Here is a 16,115-nt window from a genome sequence, read left to right on the forward strand (position 1 = left end):
TGCAGGCAGTCCAGATATGGACAGCTTGAGGATGTGGTTTACGTATCATGGTTCGATTGGTATCAAAACGGAGAGCCCCGAGTTGTTTGGCCAGCAGGGGAGGATGCAGCCCTGAGGTGGAGTGGTGATTTACAGTCAGATGTGGGAGAACAGGAACCTTCCCCGTTCTGTAACCACATATATGCGGCAGCAGTAACAGTGAGGGGGCGTCCTGCCGTGGCAAGAGAGCATTAATATGGATCAGCCTCCTAACCGCATCATCAAGCCTCTCACACGGAGTTAAGTGTTAAATTCATCACACATCGTTTCATCTCTTGTGACGATCAAACGCCCATTTGTGGCTCTCGATGGAACTCTGAGCTTCATAACACACAAACACACACACACACACACACTCACACACACAAACACACCGCCCCCATCCTTACCCCCTACCCCTGCCTAAGGCGGCTCTGTGACATCAAAAGGAGCTAAGCGCTTTGCATCGTGGGTAAGATCTGGGAGCGTGACGGCTACAGAGTCTTTAGTCTCATTAAAGAGTTCTAGAGCTGCAACTCTCACATTTAAGAACTCTGGAAACTTCATTCTGCTCATCTCTTTGGAGTAGCTACCAGATGTGACACGTCTCAAACTGAAAAGTGGGGGGTGTGCTGTTCCCAAATAAACCCAATGATAAGTTACAAGCAATATGTATTTACAAATAGGATATTAAGTCATCAGGTCAATAAAAAAAGAGGGATGACTTTAATGTTTACTTAAAAAAGTTTATTCAGTGATATTGCACTTCGAAATAGCTTCTTCAATGCAGGTGGAAGCTCATTTAGATGAAAGCTTGCGAGAGAGTGTGTACAGTACATTGTTTTAATGAGAGCAACTCATGAAAATAAAATAGTCAAAAAGATTTCGCGCTCGAGTGATGAAAAGTAAAACAAACCATAGGTGCTATTTAAGCCAGCCGACTGCTATTGAAATACTTGCACCCTATACATTTATTTACATCAAAGAATGAAAGAATGATTACCAGCTCTATAAATACAAGCCCACATGCTGCATGTTGTGCTGTAGTTCAGAAAGATCTAAATCCCAAGGTTTTTTTTAATAAGACAAGGTGTGCAGCGTGCAGCCACTCTGTACCTTTACATGTGAGAACATGTCTGTCCTAGATTCTGTACCATGCATTTGTAATGCGTGGGCACAGTTAACTGACGCTGTTCGTTTCGTACGAATCTGCTCAGACTGACGGGTAATAAGATTACAATAAGAAGCCACCATCTTCCTTTCCTTAAACGTTCCCTTCATCTCCCCTCCCTTGGAACCCCGTTCCTCCCTAGTTTCTTCCCTCTTGGACTCCACCATCTCCTAGGAGGATGGGGAGTGTTTACACCAGACCCATAATGCGTGCCACCCACCAGTTGCAGGGCATGATAACTCTACAGACCACCCTGCAGCCCCTGTAGTGGTAGGGCCACGGGTGGTACCCTCCCAGCGGCTCACAGATCCTCTGGCAGTGGGTGTAGCTGCGACGGCACTCGTTGCAGCACACGCCCTGGTGGTCCAGCGTGGGGTCGATGTTCATGGTGCCCTGCTCGCCCTCAAGGCCTCTCTGAGAGGAGACAGACAGGACAGTAGTCAGAGTGTACACAGTGTTTGTGTGATGTGATACTGTACGCCTTTAGCGGCAGAGAAGACTCGTTTCAAACCAATTAAAAATGGATTTTCGACAGGCAGGATGGGTAGGGTGGGATGTTGTCAGGTGTTGGTTTTTTGTTGTCAGATATTTTCTTTTTCAACGTGTTTACCCCCCTCTGTAGTTGTCAGGAGTGTGTAGCAGGGGTTGGGGGATGCTTAGAAAGGGAAGGGAGAGGGATTAGGAAAAAAGGGGCCCAACATAAGGGGTGAGGATGGAGGGCATGGGGGGGGTTAGGCCATGTATGGGAGTCTGTGTGTGCTCACTAGGGCAACGGGGCCAGAGCAGAGGGGGGGGATGTTGTGGAATTATTCATACGGCCTCATAGCTGAAAGGAAAGCTTTGGACAGGCTCACACAGAAAACACAGCCACGCATACATTCAGATTTGCAGTGACAATCCGGGTCCCTCGGCTGTGACCCCGGCATCTGCTGCTGCCCGCACAGCTGTGAGAAACTCTCCTCAGCGAAAGCCTTCTCAGGTAGTCCTCCGATCTGAACGGACAGTCGTGAACGCTGCAGCGGGATGTAAACTTAACAGAAGAAGAAGAGTGTGTGAGTTTGTCTGTGTGACTCACCTGATAGGGGTTCTCCGGGTTGACCTCTGCCTCCACGTCCACTTTCTCCTCCCCGGCTGCCTGGCGGCGCTGGCGGGGGGCAGCCCTCCTCTTCCTCTGTCTGCCTGCACACACATCACAGTCTCAGTATCTGACAGCAGACCAAACTTAGGAACGGAGTGGCACTAATGTGGCACTGCTCCTGATTGCACAGCCGTTTCTCTGGCAGCATTTTGAAGTCCTCAAATGAAGTCGAATATAATTGTGTTTTGAGAACTTTTGACCCCCCTCCCCCCCCCTCCCCTCACGGCATGCTAAAAATTGTACACTCCGTAGCTCTGAAACTTCAAAAGAACGTCTACTGTTCTTTTTAAGTTGTTTTTCTTTCTGTGGCTTAAACAACTGCAATGTTAAATGGAAATTCTACAGACCGTTTGACCCATATCCTCTTTGTTTTGTGAAAAATCACAGCCTTGAAATTGGAGTGTTTAACTTTCAGTTTTCTTTGGATTTACATTTTCATATCTTTACCACGAGCTGTCTGATTGCTTACTGGTTGAGTAGGTGGGACGGAGCCAGAAGATTGGCAGGTCTCCACACAAGTCCTTTATCTTGTTGCTGAGGAAGGCGGAGTCCGAGAGTGGGGTGTCAGCCGCCACCCAGATCAGATCATCCTCAAATTTGGCCGGCATCACCTCATCCTCCTTTAGGGGTGAAGAAGGTAAGGAGAAGTGAGTAGCAGATACCCAGTGCGAATGCAAACAAACATCACAACAAAGCATCTGAGGATGTCACTGGCTGCTGGAGGCGTAATATCACACTTTTTACTAGCCTTCCCCTTTAAATAGCCCACAGTATTTGCATCCTGTCCGAGTCTAATCTGCATTAATGCCGTGCTGTTAATGCTCCTTATAACAACATAAAATCAAGTAGTAAAAGGAAGCCCTTGAGGCGTCAGTAGACAGATTCCCTTTGTGCTAACATGTAGCTGTATACACAATGTCAGGATTCATCAAGATCTGAAGGGAAGAAGGGATTGGATGGCCTAAATTTGCAGGTTTCTGCAGATAAACTAATGAGTTTTCCAGAGAAGAGGCTATGTAAACATATGTACTCTGTATCCACGGCCTGCAGGTAAAAGGGGAATTCTGTGGGGATGAGGGGATGATTTGGCTTAGAGGCATTTGTTCCTGATGGCTGCGTACTGCACTAGCCACAGCCATGTTTATGGAACATTATCCTCCAACCTTTCAGAAATGCTGTTTTTTTTCCCGAGCTCAAGTGATTTGCTGGAGGGACAAATAAAAGCTGGGGTCCTTCCCCACTGCTCCACTGATAAGAGTTTATCTGACCCTCTCTCTCTCTCTCTCTCTCTCTCTCTCTCTCTCTCTCTCTCTGTGTGTGTGTGTGTGTGTGTGTGTGTGTGTGTGTGTGTGTGTACTTATCTAACCCATATTTGCCATCACTCTAAATTATAGCAAATGACCAGCCTGCAGCAACCATTACAACATCTCTCTGTCTCCACACACACTCACACACAGACGTGAGCCAAACGATCCTTTATGAGGCAAAGAGAGCCAATAACACATACACACACAAAAGAACAAACGTGAAATAAATGATCTGTTATGAGGCAGAGAGAGGCAATAAGAGCAGCCCTGCGTGATAATTAATTGTGTGTGTGTGTGTGTGTGTGTGTGTGTGTGTGTGTGTGTGTGTGTGTGTGTGTGTGTGTGTGTGTGTGTGTGTGTGTGTGTGTGTGTTTATGCACATTCATAAGGGCAATTCTGGTGATGTGGATTTATGTGGATGTGAGGCTTATGCAGAGCTAAATGATTATAATTATCAGACAGCCACACACACACACACACACACACACAAAGTGTATTCAGTGTAGTCACTGTTGGGTTTGTGAGTCCACCAAGCTGTTACATGATGGAAAGAACCCACATAAAAATCGCCCATGTGTTCGTGGTTTATCATTGGTTTTGGTGATTCATGCTAATACCTCAGCATACGCTAGCTATATATCAGAAGTGGAAACTCGTAGGTTCAAGGGTTTATAAGTTGTAACTGCTGGTTTTTATAAATTTATAAATTATTAAAGATGTATTAAGTAATAAGGCATTTTTGAAAACAATGTTTGGGTTGCTAGGTTTGAAAATATCCCTTGATGATGACTTCTATTGTCCTTTTAGCTGTCTTGTTCTTACAAAGTGAAGAAAACTCATGACCATTTATTAATGACCTACTAACATTTGTATCTTCAGATTTGATGGTTTATTAGAAAGTGAATTAGTTGTTAAAGGGTGATCATATCTGCAGTTGTAACTGTTGGATTTAAGTAGAGATTCTCTACAGCGCTTTCTAAGGAAGGTAAGTGATCAAACTGTCCAATCCATTCCTGATTAATCAAAGAGCTAAAATAACTACTTAGCCACAGCAGCGCATTGAGCTAAATGCTAACATGCTGATGTTTAATGTTTACCATGTTCACCATCTTAGATTGGAGTGTTAGCATTATAACATTATCTTATTAGCACTAAACACAAAGTTAGCTAACCTGTAAGTTCATTCACTTCAGATAAGTATTGGACACATTCAAATTTAGGCTTGATTATGGCGCTAAAAGAAAAATGTAGGGATCACTTACGTGATTGCAGTTCATCCTGTGTGTGACGTGATGTGTGTAATATAAAAAAGTAACGCACACCAAGGGCTGTCGTGAGGTGCTGATCACTGAAAGTAAACTTGAAAGTAAGAAAAGAAGTGTTGCACACTCCATTTGCATATCTCTATTTCTTATGATGACGTTTTGGCCCCTAAGCCTTCTTCAAATCAACAATCCTGACATGATACCATATTTTGTGCCAATCCATCTAGTAGATGTTGAGATATTTCCCTGGATAAGTAAAAAAGAAAAATGACACTCTGGTGGTGCCAGAGGGAAAAAAGTCTGGGGGATCAACAAGGTCCGTATGATTCATCCTCTGGGGAGCAAAAATGTCTCAACATAATTTCACGTCAATCTATTTATTTCTTTTTCAGACCAAAGAGGAGAACCAAAATGACATTGCCATCCTTTAGAGCCACGGTGAAAATACAAAGTATGTTATGCTTTTAATCTCTTATTACTTGTCTATAAGAAATAAATTATTTTGTAGTGGTGGTGATAGTGGTACCAAAAGGTCAGTCTTAATTTGAATAATGCTGGTTGATTAATGATCAGTGTCATTTCGTATTTTAACATTGAACTCTGGAACCAATGATTTACCACATGCAGATGGTGTTGGTGTTTATGTTTATGTTGTGATCACTTAATAAATAAGTTAATAAAGGATCTCAATGTGCGCAGCAGAGTGGATTACAAAAATTAGGTCCCGTTTGTAAAACATATTGGAAACACAAGGAAGAACTTAGTACCAAAGCCTTGCAGTTTGTTAAGCTCCTGCAGTGGAAATGGGCTATTGATAAATTCACCGAAAAACCATAGACTGTATAATATTAATATTATTACATTAAAAGCATCTTACAGCATGGAGAAAACACACTTTCTCAGGACATACAAGACAGACAGGACCAACCCACCAGGTTGAATGTCATCGAGTCCTTGTTGAGAGCCTCCACATCAGGCAGACGAGCCTTCACTTGGGTCTTGATGTAGCACTTCTCTCCTCCTGAAAACCGGATCCCTGTGATCCCCTGGAGAGGTCAGGAAGGAGAGGGCACAAGCAAATATCTGGAAATTAGAACTCATTACACCTCCAGTTGTTGTGTCATCCTCAGCACTCTGCAGGTGTCCGGCACTATAGACATCAAATGTAATATCACAGCTGATTTTGATGACATTATGTTCTAGCTTAAAAATGATTACACTCACAGGGACACTATGATTAAAGGTCCAAAACTGCTGCTTCACTAGTCTGATTGGCCTGGTTGGGGTACTTTAATTAAAGGTCAAAAACCACCAGTCCGCATTTAATGGAAATTGGAGGGAAGATGCATGTTGACACAGATTGGCCCAAAGGGAGACAATTTGTCTGAGCCAATCTCCCCACACATTTAGTTTCAACCAATCTGATTGACTTGCTCTGAATTGCTCGGTTAGCAATGATCAGTGTGTTGATGAGTCTGGTTTTCTGCACTAGAACCTCCTGATATTTTAGATTCTTTTAGATCCAACTTACAATCTCAAAGTCATGGACCTCCACGGCCTCATCTGCCCCACTGCCGGTGCTGAATTTCTCCATGTTATTCACCGTATCAATCTCCATTGTACCCTCCTCCACTTTGCCATTGATGCTCATGCTGTAATGGACATTGTAGACCTACACACACACACACACACACACACACACACACACACACACACACACACACACACACACACACACACACACACACACACACACACACACACACACACACAGAGGTTTCAGACTGGCATGTAAGGTATGAGAGTCCTGAGAGTCACCCCACCCCCAGCCCCCTCTCTTTCAACACTCTTCCTAACCCTCCCTCTGCAATCTTTTGCAAGACTTTTCCTCACACATAAACCTTCTCATTTCTGGATTCTCTTTCAGACACACACACATTCATTCAAACTTGGTGAGAGGAACACATCTGTAAAAGCTCTGGGTGATAGTGACCCTTCTACAGAGGTGTTTCATCGTGTCTTAATAGCATTTTTTCTAACTTCATAGTGGAAGAAAAACACTCAGGAAGCCACATTTTCCCTCTCATGTCCTCCACCTCTTGCCCCTGGAGCATCAGCCGGACCAAAGAAGCCCCCCACCACCCCTCTCCACCCTGTCAGGATCCTCTACACACCACACACCACACACACACACACACACACACACACACACACACACACACACACACACACACACACACACACACACACACACACACATACAACGCCTCCATTCACCAAGCTGACTGCACCATGGAACTGGAGTGTTTAATTTACATTTTACTGTTTGCCTACACTGCAAAAAAAAGCCATCTTGGTAAAACGACTTTACTCTCGAGTCTCCTTTGAATTCAAACAAGTTAAAAAATGTTTCCACTGGCAACTTAATTGCACTTGTCTCCAATTTAAAACAGCTTGTTTCAAGAATTTCTTCAATCAAGTGACATTATTTTCACAGGGTACGAGTGTGTTTCCTTCGAGTAGTACCACTCATTGTAGAAACGTTTTGAAAGTAGAGTGAAAAAGAATTATTTAACAGATCAGAGTGCATTTCATTTGACTTTTGATTGAAATCCCTCAGGGACTGTAGGCTACGAAGGTTATTGTTGTGGTGAGCGGGGCTGAACCTTATTTTTCACTTTGTAAAAAAAGAAAAGTCTTTCACAAGGTTATTATTGTTGTCTTTGAATATCTTATTTGTAATATTTCAATAGAATGTCTAATGTGTGTCACCACTAATGTATACAGTATGTCAATAAAAACTGAGACAACTCCCTCCCTAATAATTTCCGTACAGTCCTTTATAAAACAAATGTAACAGTGTAAGTAAAAGCACCAACAACATATTAGACGTACGTGTTTTTCGTTGTTGTTCCAGAAGTATAACGCTCCGACTGCCCCCAGTAGCAGTAGGAGGGCCCCGACGATAAGCACCGCGATCCCGGCCTTCAGGAGGCGGCCGGTGGCGGCGGGCTTCACGGCCACGGCGGAGTAGGCCTACCGTAAAAATCCAAGAAAATGACAACATGTCCATAAACACGACATAAAAAATAACAACATGCTTAAAGCAAGCAGCTTCTGCCAACCCAATTACCATCAGTTGTATCTGACTACAGGTTTTTGGTCAACTGTCCAAGGTCAATAACCGAACATTTTGGCCCCTGACTGGCCCCCACAGATGTATCTACAGTAGGCTACCCGTTATTATATTCCGGGATAATCCCAGCACACTGAGCTGTACTGGTTTGTGTGAAAACTCACCGGGGGCATGAAGTTATGCAGGTCCTCTGGTCCCGCCGAGGCGATCGGTACTTTCTCTGAGTTCCCGGCCATGACTGGAGCCAAACACCTGAGGGAACCCCAGTCCACTACTAACTTCTCTCTCTCTCTCTCTCTCTCTCTCTCTCTCTCTCTCTCTCTCTCTCTCTCTCTCTCTCTCTCGCGCGCGCGCGCAGGAGGAGGATGGGCACTTCTGCTTCTCCACAGGTCGTGTTTAATAACGCTGTGTTGAAACTGCGCACAACCTTTCCAAGTTTTATGACTTCAAATAGAAAAGGTATAGGCTAAAATAGAACCGTGGTGATTATTCTGCTTTCTTTCAGAAAAACATTCATCATGTTTTCCCTTTGAAGATGCATATAGCTGCTCCTGTAACTTACATGAGTTTGATTCCGGCTATGATCCTCAGAATGTCCTATCATTAAACTGTATGGCAACCTCGATGGGTAGACATAAGATCTGTTCGGCAATTAAGAAGATGATGAAGGAAGAGTTGTCTCCTTCGCACACGCCCATCCTCGCTTCCTCCTCTCTCTCTCTCTCTCTCTCTCTCTCTCTCTCTCTCTCTCTCTCTCTCTCTCTCTCGCTCTCTCTCTCAAAGCCTCCACAGACTGCTGCAGGTCAGAGGTGACTGGCGGAATGTCGCGTGTTTTCTCCAGCTTGGAGACAGTATATTTGCATGACAGTGTGCAAAAGCAGCTTGTTGGACAGACGTGGGCCTTATTTTAAACATATCTTCTTTATCCGAGTCCAGAACTGCGTTGCTGTTATACAAAATGCCCTGAAGTCACGAATGATAATGGGGAGATTATGTAAGTGGTGCAGCGTGAGCGCGCATTTGGCAGATAGACAAAAAACATCGTGACAGGATAGCAGGAGGATTTGCTCACAAGGACTTCTTGTTCTTTGACAGTCAGCTGTGTTTTGATGCCCATCAAACTTAGGTTGTTAGGCTGTTAGACTTTTATTTTATACATGTGAGCTTGGTTTGGACACGAATAGTAAATGCACCTTTACGCATAGTCAACCTCATTATGAACATACATAACAGAACTCTTCTATGCGCGCATTTAAGGTGGTAATGATTTATGTAACGGAAGGTCTTCGCCAGTAAAATGCAGTTATGCCGTCCATGTAAATGAGAAAGAATAACTCTGAAGGTGTTCGCTTTGATATGCATGAGGTGTGAAAGTGATTTGCTAGAAAACATTGGCATTGCTCTGGCATCTCACCAGCAAAATCGTATTCACAAAAGAAAAAACTAAACTGACCTTCGTCGGTGGGATGCAAGGACAGAGGCTCACTACTGCAATAACAGCGACGCCTGTTGGCTTTATAGTGACTGGCCTGACTGATGTTTCTGCAAGGCATTCACAAACACCCTGCTCACCTCGCCTTGGTGTTCATCTTTTAGAACAAACACATCACTCACATGTTCAGAACAAATTATTTCAAAGTTTATTTTTCTCTCAGAATATTGTGATGATAAAAAAACATTCTGTACAATTACTTATTATTGCATTCAAATAATTCCATACATCGTTATCAACTTGATACATTGTGGGTCACCGGCCATCCAACAGCACAGTTTCTGGGGCCATTTTAAATAGTCAGCGTGCTTAAAGATCAATAATTACAATTTATATGTACATATCTTTGCTTAATTATTACTTTTTATAAAAAAATAAAATCTCTGTATGTACAAAACTTGCATATGATACACTTCATGTCACCAAAACAAAATGTATCAATTGATTGAATGGCCATCAAATGTGGCTTTTACAATAAAGCAGAAACACACGAATATTAGGATATAAACTTATATATGCACTCTCCACAGCAACGAATAACTTCAAAAAGTTACAGTATTCTCATTGTCAATGAATCATAAATTAAAACTTTGAATACACTATACATTTCTTTGAGAGTGAGCTTAGATGTGTGTGTATGTGCAATGTCTGTTTTAGACGTCATTGTTGGGACAGTGTGTTGGGGTGGGGGTGTAAACAGGGATGGTTATATCACTGATCTCCTGCACCCGCACAGGCCTGGGTGGGGTGACCAGAACGTAGTCGTACTCTCTGTGCAGCACCTTCTCGTACACACTCTGTAGACCCACGGTTTTGGGGATGTGCGCCTGGTAGTAGTTGTCCCGGCGGTGGGGGTCCCGGGGCAGGGAGGTTGTCTTGGAGAGGCTGCTGAAAGAGGAGAGGGTGGGGGCTGGAGAGGGCGCTGCGTTGGCTCTTACTGCTGAGGGGCTCCAGCAGCGATCTGAGTGACCCAGGACCTTACATTCACTGGTGCAAGCCCACAGAGCTAGACGAGAGGGAGAAAAGAGAGTTAGATTAAGAACCAAAGCATGACAGCTATTTGACATCATTTTATATAGCCATTCAAATTAGCCTTTGTTCTTACCATTTTGGCCACCCATGGGAGGAACCACTGCCCCATCTTTCTTCAGGCCAGTGTCCCCACTGACATCACTGTCACTGTCATTGAAGTCACTGTCTCCCTTGCCACTGTCTTTGCCACTGAAGGCCGGGTCCCTGGCAGAGATGGTGGTGTAAGAGTTCCCCTTCCAGATAGTGATGGGCCTCACAGCCTCTTTGGCGTTCCCATAGCCAGGCAGAGTGGAGTAGCCCTGCAGGAGGAGAGAAGAGAAAGCAAACAGAGGTCAGTGTCTGCTGGATGAACACATTGCAGATTACTCATTGTTGTGTGCCTCCCTACACCTCCCCTCCCCACCCGAAAGTGCATCTCACCTCGTGTTTATTCCCTCTCGGCTTGATGTTGCTGTCTGAGTCATACACACAGGGCACTTCGCTGCCGTCCTCTGAGGCCGAGCACATGTCGCTGCCCCCGGGGTGAGCCGATGTGAACCCACCGGGCTGGCTGCTGTAGGAGTGTCCGTCAAAGCCCGCTCCTGCCCCGGTCTCGTGGAGTGGCAGAAGCGGGTTGTCCCCCACGTGGTTCCTGCCCCGCTCGAGCGTGCCCTTCTCCCCATACGAGTCGCTGTCTTCTCCGCTTTTGTCTCGCTTGCGCCGGTTGCAGGTGGTGGCGATGAGGATGATGGCGAGCAGCAGGAGCGTGCAGCTCCCCGCGAGGACAACGATAATCACCACGGACAGGTCCCACTGCGCGTACACCTCGTCCCCGCTGCCTGAATGGTACACTGTCCTGTCGCTCGGCGGGGAGCCCGCGATGATGAGGAAGTGGAGCGTGGCGGTGGAGGTGAGCGCGGGCCTCCCGTTGTCGCTCACCGTCACGGTCACGCTCAGAGTTTCGTCCACGTCATGGCTGAGCACCTGGTTGAGGTAGATCTCCCCGGTGGCTTTGTTAACAGAGAACACGGAGGGTTCACCGGTGGCCAGCCCGTAGGACACCTCTGCGTTCACGCCCTCATCCGCATCCCGCGCCTCCACCCGTGTGATGACGTAGCCGCTCGGTGCGTCCCGGGGCAGGAGGACTTCAGCGGAGCCGTTATTGAGAGGCGGCTGAGTGATGACCGGTGTGTTATCATTCTGGTCCATTATCCTCACATAGACGTTAGCGCTGCCGGACAGAGGCGGGGAGCCGCCGTCGCTGGCCGTGATACGGAGCTCCAGCTGTTTCATCATCTCATAGTTGAAGCTCCGGAGCGCGTAAAGCGACCCGCTGGCGGGGTCCAGTGACACGAAGGTGGAAATGGGGGAGCCCATGAAATATGTGTCTGCCAGTTTGTAGCTGACCTTCCCGTTTGACCCCATGTCCATGTCCCGCGCCACCACCGTGGTGATGTATGCGCCAGGAGCATTGTTCTCCACCACGGCCACTTCATACACCGGTTTACTGAACACCGGAGCGTTGTCGTTCTCGTCTGTCAGTCTGATTGTGTACTGAGTGATGGTCCTGAAGGGAGGGGATCCCAGATCCTCTGCCACTACTGTGAGGTTATATTCGGGGATTTTCTCCCGGTCTAACGGGCTGGTACTCACAATCATGAAGCTGTCCTCGTACGCCTGCTGTAGTCTGAAGTGATCGTGTCCGTAGAGCGTGCAGTGCACCTGCCCGTTAGCGCCGGAGTCTCTGTCCGAGGTGCTGACCAGAGCCACGAAACTCTCTCTGGCCGCCGCCTCGGTAATGTACGCTATCCCCGCCGTTATGGACGTCATAGGAGTGATGGAGATCTCCGGTGCGTTGTCGTTAACATCCTGCACCTGCACTACAATTTTGCAGATGGCCGGGCTCGGGTTCGGACCCAGGTCGGTTGCCTGAACGTCAAACTCGTACGTGTTCTTACTTTCAAAGTCAATCGGGCTCTCGACTGTGAGCCGTCCGGTCTTCCTGTCCACTCTGAAGAGTTGCCGTATTTCTGTGGGCACCTGGTTACCGAACCCGTACACCACCTCACCGTTCAGCCCCTCGTCTGGATCCTCCGCGTTCAGGTCCAGCAAGAGAAAGCCCACCGGTGCGTCCTCGGGCAGGTCCACGGAGAAGCTGTTCCTGTCGAACACCGGGCTGTTGTCGTTATAGTCTTTCACCTTGACGTTGATGCGCGTTGTTCCGGTGCGGGACGGGTTCCCACCGTCCATAGCGACCAGCTCCAGCGCGTAAGAAGCCTGCGTCTCCCGGTCCAGCTCCTTCATGAGCACCAGCTCCGCATATTTAACCCCGTCGGCCCTGCTGAGCACGTCGATTGAAAAGTGGCTGTTGACGGAGATCTGGTAGCTTTGGATGTAGTTCGCCCCAACATCCTCATCCACGGCAAAGTCTAGCGGTATCCGCGTGCCCACCGCTGTGTTCTCGGAGATCTCCAGACTCGACTCTTTCCGGGGGAACACGGGGGAGTTGTCGTTGATGTCCTTGACCTCCACCTCGACGTGGATGAGTTTGAACTGCTCTTTGGAGAAGCTGACCACGTCAAAAGCGATGAGGCATTGCAGCATGTGTTTGCAGGTCCGCTCCCTGTCTATCCTCTCTCCGATGGTCAGCTGCCCGTCGCTCTCCCTCAGCCGGATGAAAGAGGAGTTGAACTGTTTCATCATCCTGAAATTGGTCCTGGACCCCCCCGAGGAAGAGGCAGTGGAGGAGATGTCCTTGGCCAAGTTTCCAATCACTGTCCCTGGTGCGTCTTCCTCGAATGTCTGATATTTCACCGTCTTTCCTTGTGTGACAGAAGCCAGGCTTGCCCAAGAGACGCACGCTAGCACCAACAGCCCGTTCCACCCTATTTCTCCCATCTTGACACCTTCACTCCGAAATAATCTGAAATTCAGCAAACTGTCCGCACTCCAAGTCCGATTTAAAGTTAAAACAAAACGCACCTACAAAAAGCTATTCCTTCCCCGCTCTCCTCGACTCTCCGGGGTTGTTTATTCTTTTTATAAAGCCAGTAATATATATTCCATATGTCTTTCAATGCGCACTCTGGATGCGCTCCGCTCTCTTTCTCTCTCTCTCTCTCTCTCTCTCTCTCTCTATCTCTCACTCTCTCTCTCTCTACTGGAGGTGTGCTGCTCTTTCAGCGCAAGAGGGCTGCAGTGTCTGCAGGAGGGTTTATACGGCGAGCCATGCAAATGAGCCGCACTGTGGCCAATCCGGGCTTTGATAGGGGGGGAAAGAGGGACTTCTGAAAGACCTCTAAACCCTGTTTAGAGATTCCTGGACTGTGCGGAGAAACTTGGCACCCAATATGTGGGCTAAACGTGGGGCTTGATTTAATACAGCTATAGTTCCCGTTGCTTGTTTATCTTCCTCGGGCTGTTAAATGAGTCTGCGCACCGACACATGGGGAGAGAACAGAGATGCGCAGTGTCCCTGAGCTAGAGGACAAAGCATTTGAATAGGAGTGTCTGTTCAGGATGCTATAGCTATACCATAGGCGTACTTTTAGAATAAAGAGATTTATGCTTAAACACTGTTGGATAGCCACGCACGTGTCCTGTGTAACCCAGTCAAAGCAGTCACTGGCAGGCTGAGGTGTCCCAGTGACCTCTCCACCTCTGATAGGAGAATAACTTCATGCATGCAAGATAAGAATATGACGTGATTTGTCCTTTCCTCCAACATCAGAGTGCCCTGATCCACTCACCCAGACAGATACTATTTCATATAATGCACTTCTGATAGACCCATAATGCTGAGACAGCTTAACATGCTTAATAATGGCTGGGCCGGGGATTCAAAAGAATGTGGTGTAACTGGTGGTAATAGCGTCATTTTATTGCTCATTTTATTCTCATTAATAAATTCCATACATTTGCTCTGTCTTCTATTATTCATTCCCTAGTGTGTTGTACTCCAATTGTTTGCCTATCAGATCATATCTGAGAGGACTATATCCTCTCAAACATAGATTTTTTTTTCTAATTCGGTTTTAGATCGGCTCACGAGACGTCTTGTGCGCGAGAGAGGGGATTTTTTTAATTAAAGCCGGTGTAACGGCCCGGTTTAACATGCGACTCTGCTTGGCCTCGCCTGCCAGAACAGAGCAGAGAGACGCAGGTGAAGACGACACACACACACACACACACACACACACAGCGGTCACGCACGCACTCACACAGTCTTCCACAAACCCGTTACAAATGGGATTTGGCTGTAAACGCAGGGGGGATTTATCTGGATTTCAATAGTGAGATTATATCAAAGGCGTATGAAGCCCTCGTTAGTAGCGGCGGGATAATGGCATGGCAGGGTCTCCCTTTGCAGCCGTCCATGCCGGTATTGTGGGCCCTGAGCTGGTCTGTGGGGACCCTAACCCCCGCTGCCTCCATGCAGCCCTCCGTCTAACTGCAGCATAATGAGGCAGAGCCACATGCAGCCTTTGTACCCCCCCCACACCACCCCCATCCCCATTTCCCCCCCTCCCCCCAGACCTGCCCCGGTCCGGCCACGACTCCTTTCATTACAGGGAGATGGGAGATGAATTGCCCTGGACATCAGGGTCCCTCCTATTAAAATACATTTAGAGAGCGACTGGGGCCCTGTCACGGCTCTTTAAGAGATTTTCTTATTCTTCCCATTGGAATCAGTCTCTCTTTCACTCTTTCCCTCTCTTCCTTTCTCACCCCCCCCCCACAGACACACACACACACACACACACACACACACACACACAGCTTTTCAGGGGCAACACTTGCCTTGCAGTAGAAGCTAATATCAGTTGGCATGTTCTATAAAGAACCCATCTGCCACAGAAAGTCAAATAGAAGACACCTGAATGGATAACATCTAGTCAAGCAGCTTGCCTAGTTAGACACAGTCAGGCCTGTCCTTAATGATAAGGAGACATCGTTCTGTGATTAATTAAGGACATCAGAGCAAAACTATCAGCCCTTATAGGGGTGTTATATAAACATTGGTAACATTTTCCAATCAGGCACCTTTATAAAGAGTTTATAAGTTGTGTCTAATGGGGTTATAAATTAATAATAAATCATACAGCTTTATAGATCAGCTATGATCCATTAGAGCAGACAAGCGTCTTTTTTCTCTCTCCTAAATTTAAATTTTGTTCCAGCTTTCCTTTGCAATATCAAAAAGACAGTTTGCACCTGCAGTATGACTTGTAATGTTCCACTTTGCCACATGCAGAAGACAGCAGTTCTATCAGGTTTTCATTAATATATACAATGGCGTTGTACATTACAAGTTCTATTAAGACATTAAGCTTTAAATTGAGGTATGATGAAACAAGTTGTACCAATTTAATACTGTTGTTATTTTTGACATGTTGTGGGGGAGTGTTACAGTTCTAAGTCAAGAGCAGAGTTAAAAAATATATATTAATAACCCTGGGGAGGACCTTTCTATTTAAAATTTTCATACAGTCCCTTGATAAGTTGTTAATATATGCAGTTTTTGTCCAGATCCTCTGCAACCCGAAAGGTATTACCTTGCAGACGGCCTGGACAAAA

The 16,115-nt window shown here is 46.4% G+C and overlaps 2 protein-coding genes across 2 annotated transcripts; both read right to left on the reverse strand.

Moving 5' to 3' along the window:
* Nucleotides 1-776: 776 nt before the first annotated feature.
* On the reverse strand, nt 777-8,354 carry LOC144526391 (leukocyte cell-derived chemotaxin 1-like). The gene is made up of 7 exons (XM_078263840.1): nt 8,200-8,354; nt 7,795-7,935; nt 6,431-6,571; nt 5,832-5,945; nt 2,797-2,947; nt 2,265-2,368; nt 777-1,603 (listed from the first exon to the last, which is right to left on the reverse strand). Exons 1-7 carry the CDS (start codon nt 8,269-8,271, stop codon nt 1,379-1,381), a joined length of 948 nt encoding a protein of 315 aa, XP_078119966.1. The 5' UTR covers nt 8,272-8,354; the 3' UTR covers nt 777-1,378.
* Nucleotides 8,355-9,817: 1,463 nt separating this feature from the next.
* LOC144526107 (protocadherin-8-like) lies at nt 9,818-13,436 on the reverse strand. Its single transcript, XM_078263323.1, has 3 exons — nt 10,980-13,436; nt 10,633-10,858; nt 9,818-10,533 (listed from the first exon to the last, which is right to left on the reverse strand). The coding sequence occupies exons 1-3, from the start codon at nt 13,434-13,436 to the stop codon at nt 10,181-10,183; spliced, it is 3,036 nt and encodes a 1,011-aa protein (XP_078119449.1). The 3' UTR covers nt 9,818-10,180.
* Nucleotides 13,437-16,115: the final 2,679 nt, after the last annotated feature.

This window comes from Sander vitreus, chromosome 12 (genome assembly GCF_031162955.1).
Source record: "Sander vitreus isolate 19-12246 chromosome 12, sanVit1, whole genome shotgun sequence".
NCBI lineage: Eukaryota > Metazoa > Chordata > Actinopteri > Perciformes > Percidae > Sander > Sander vitreus.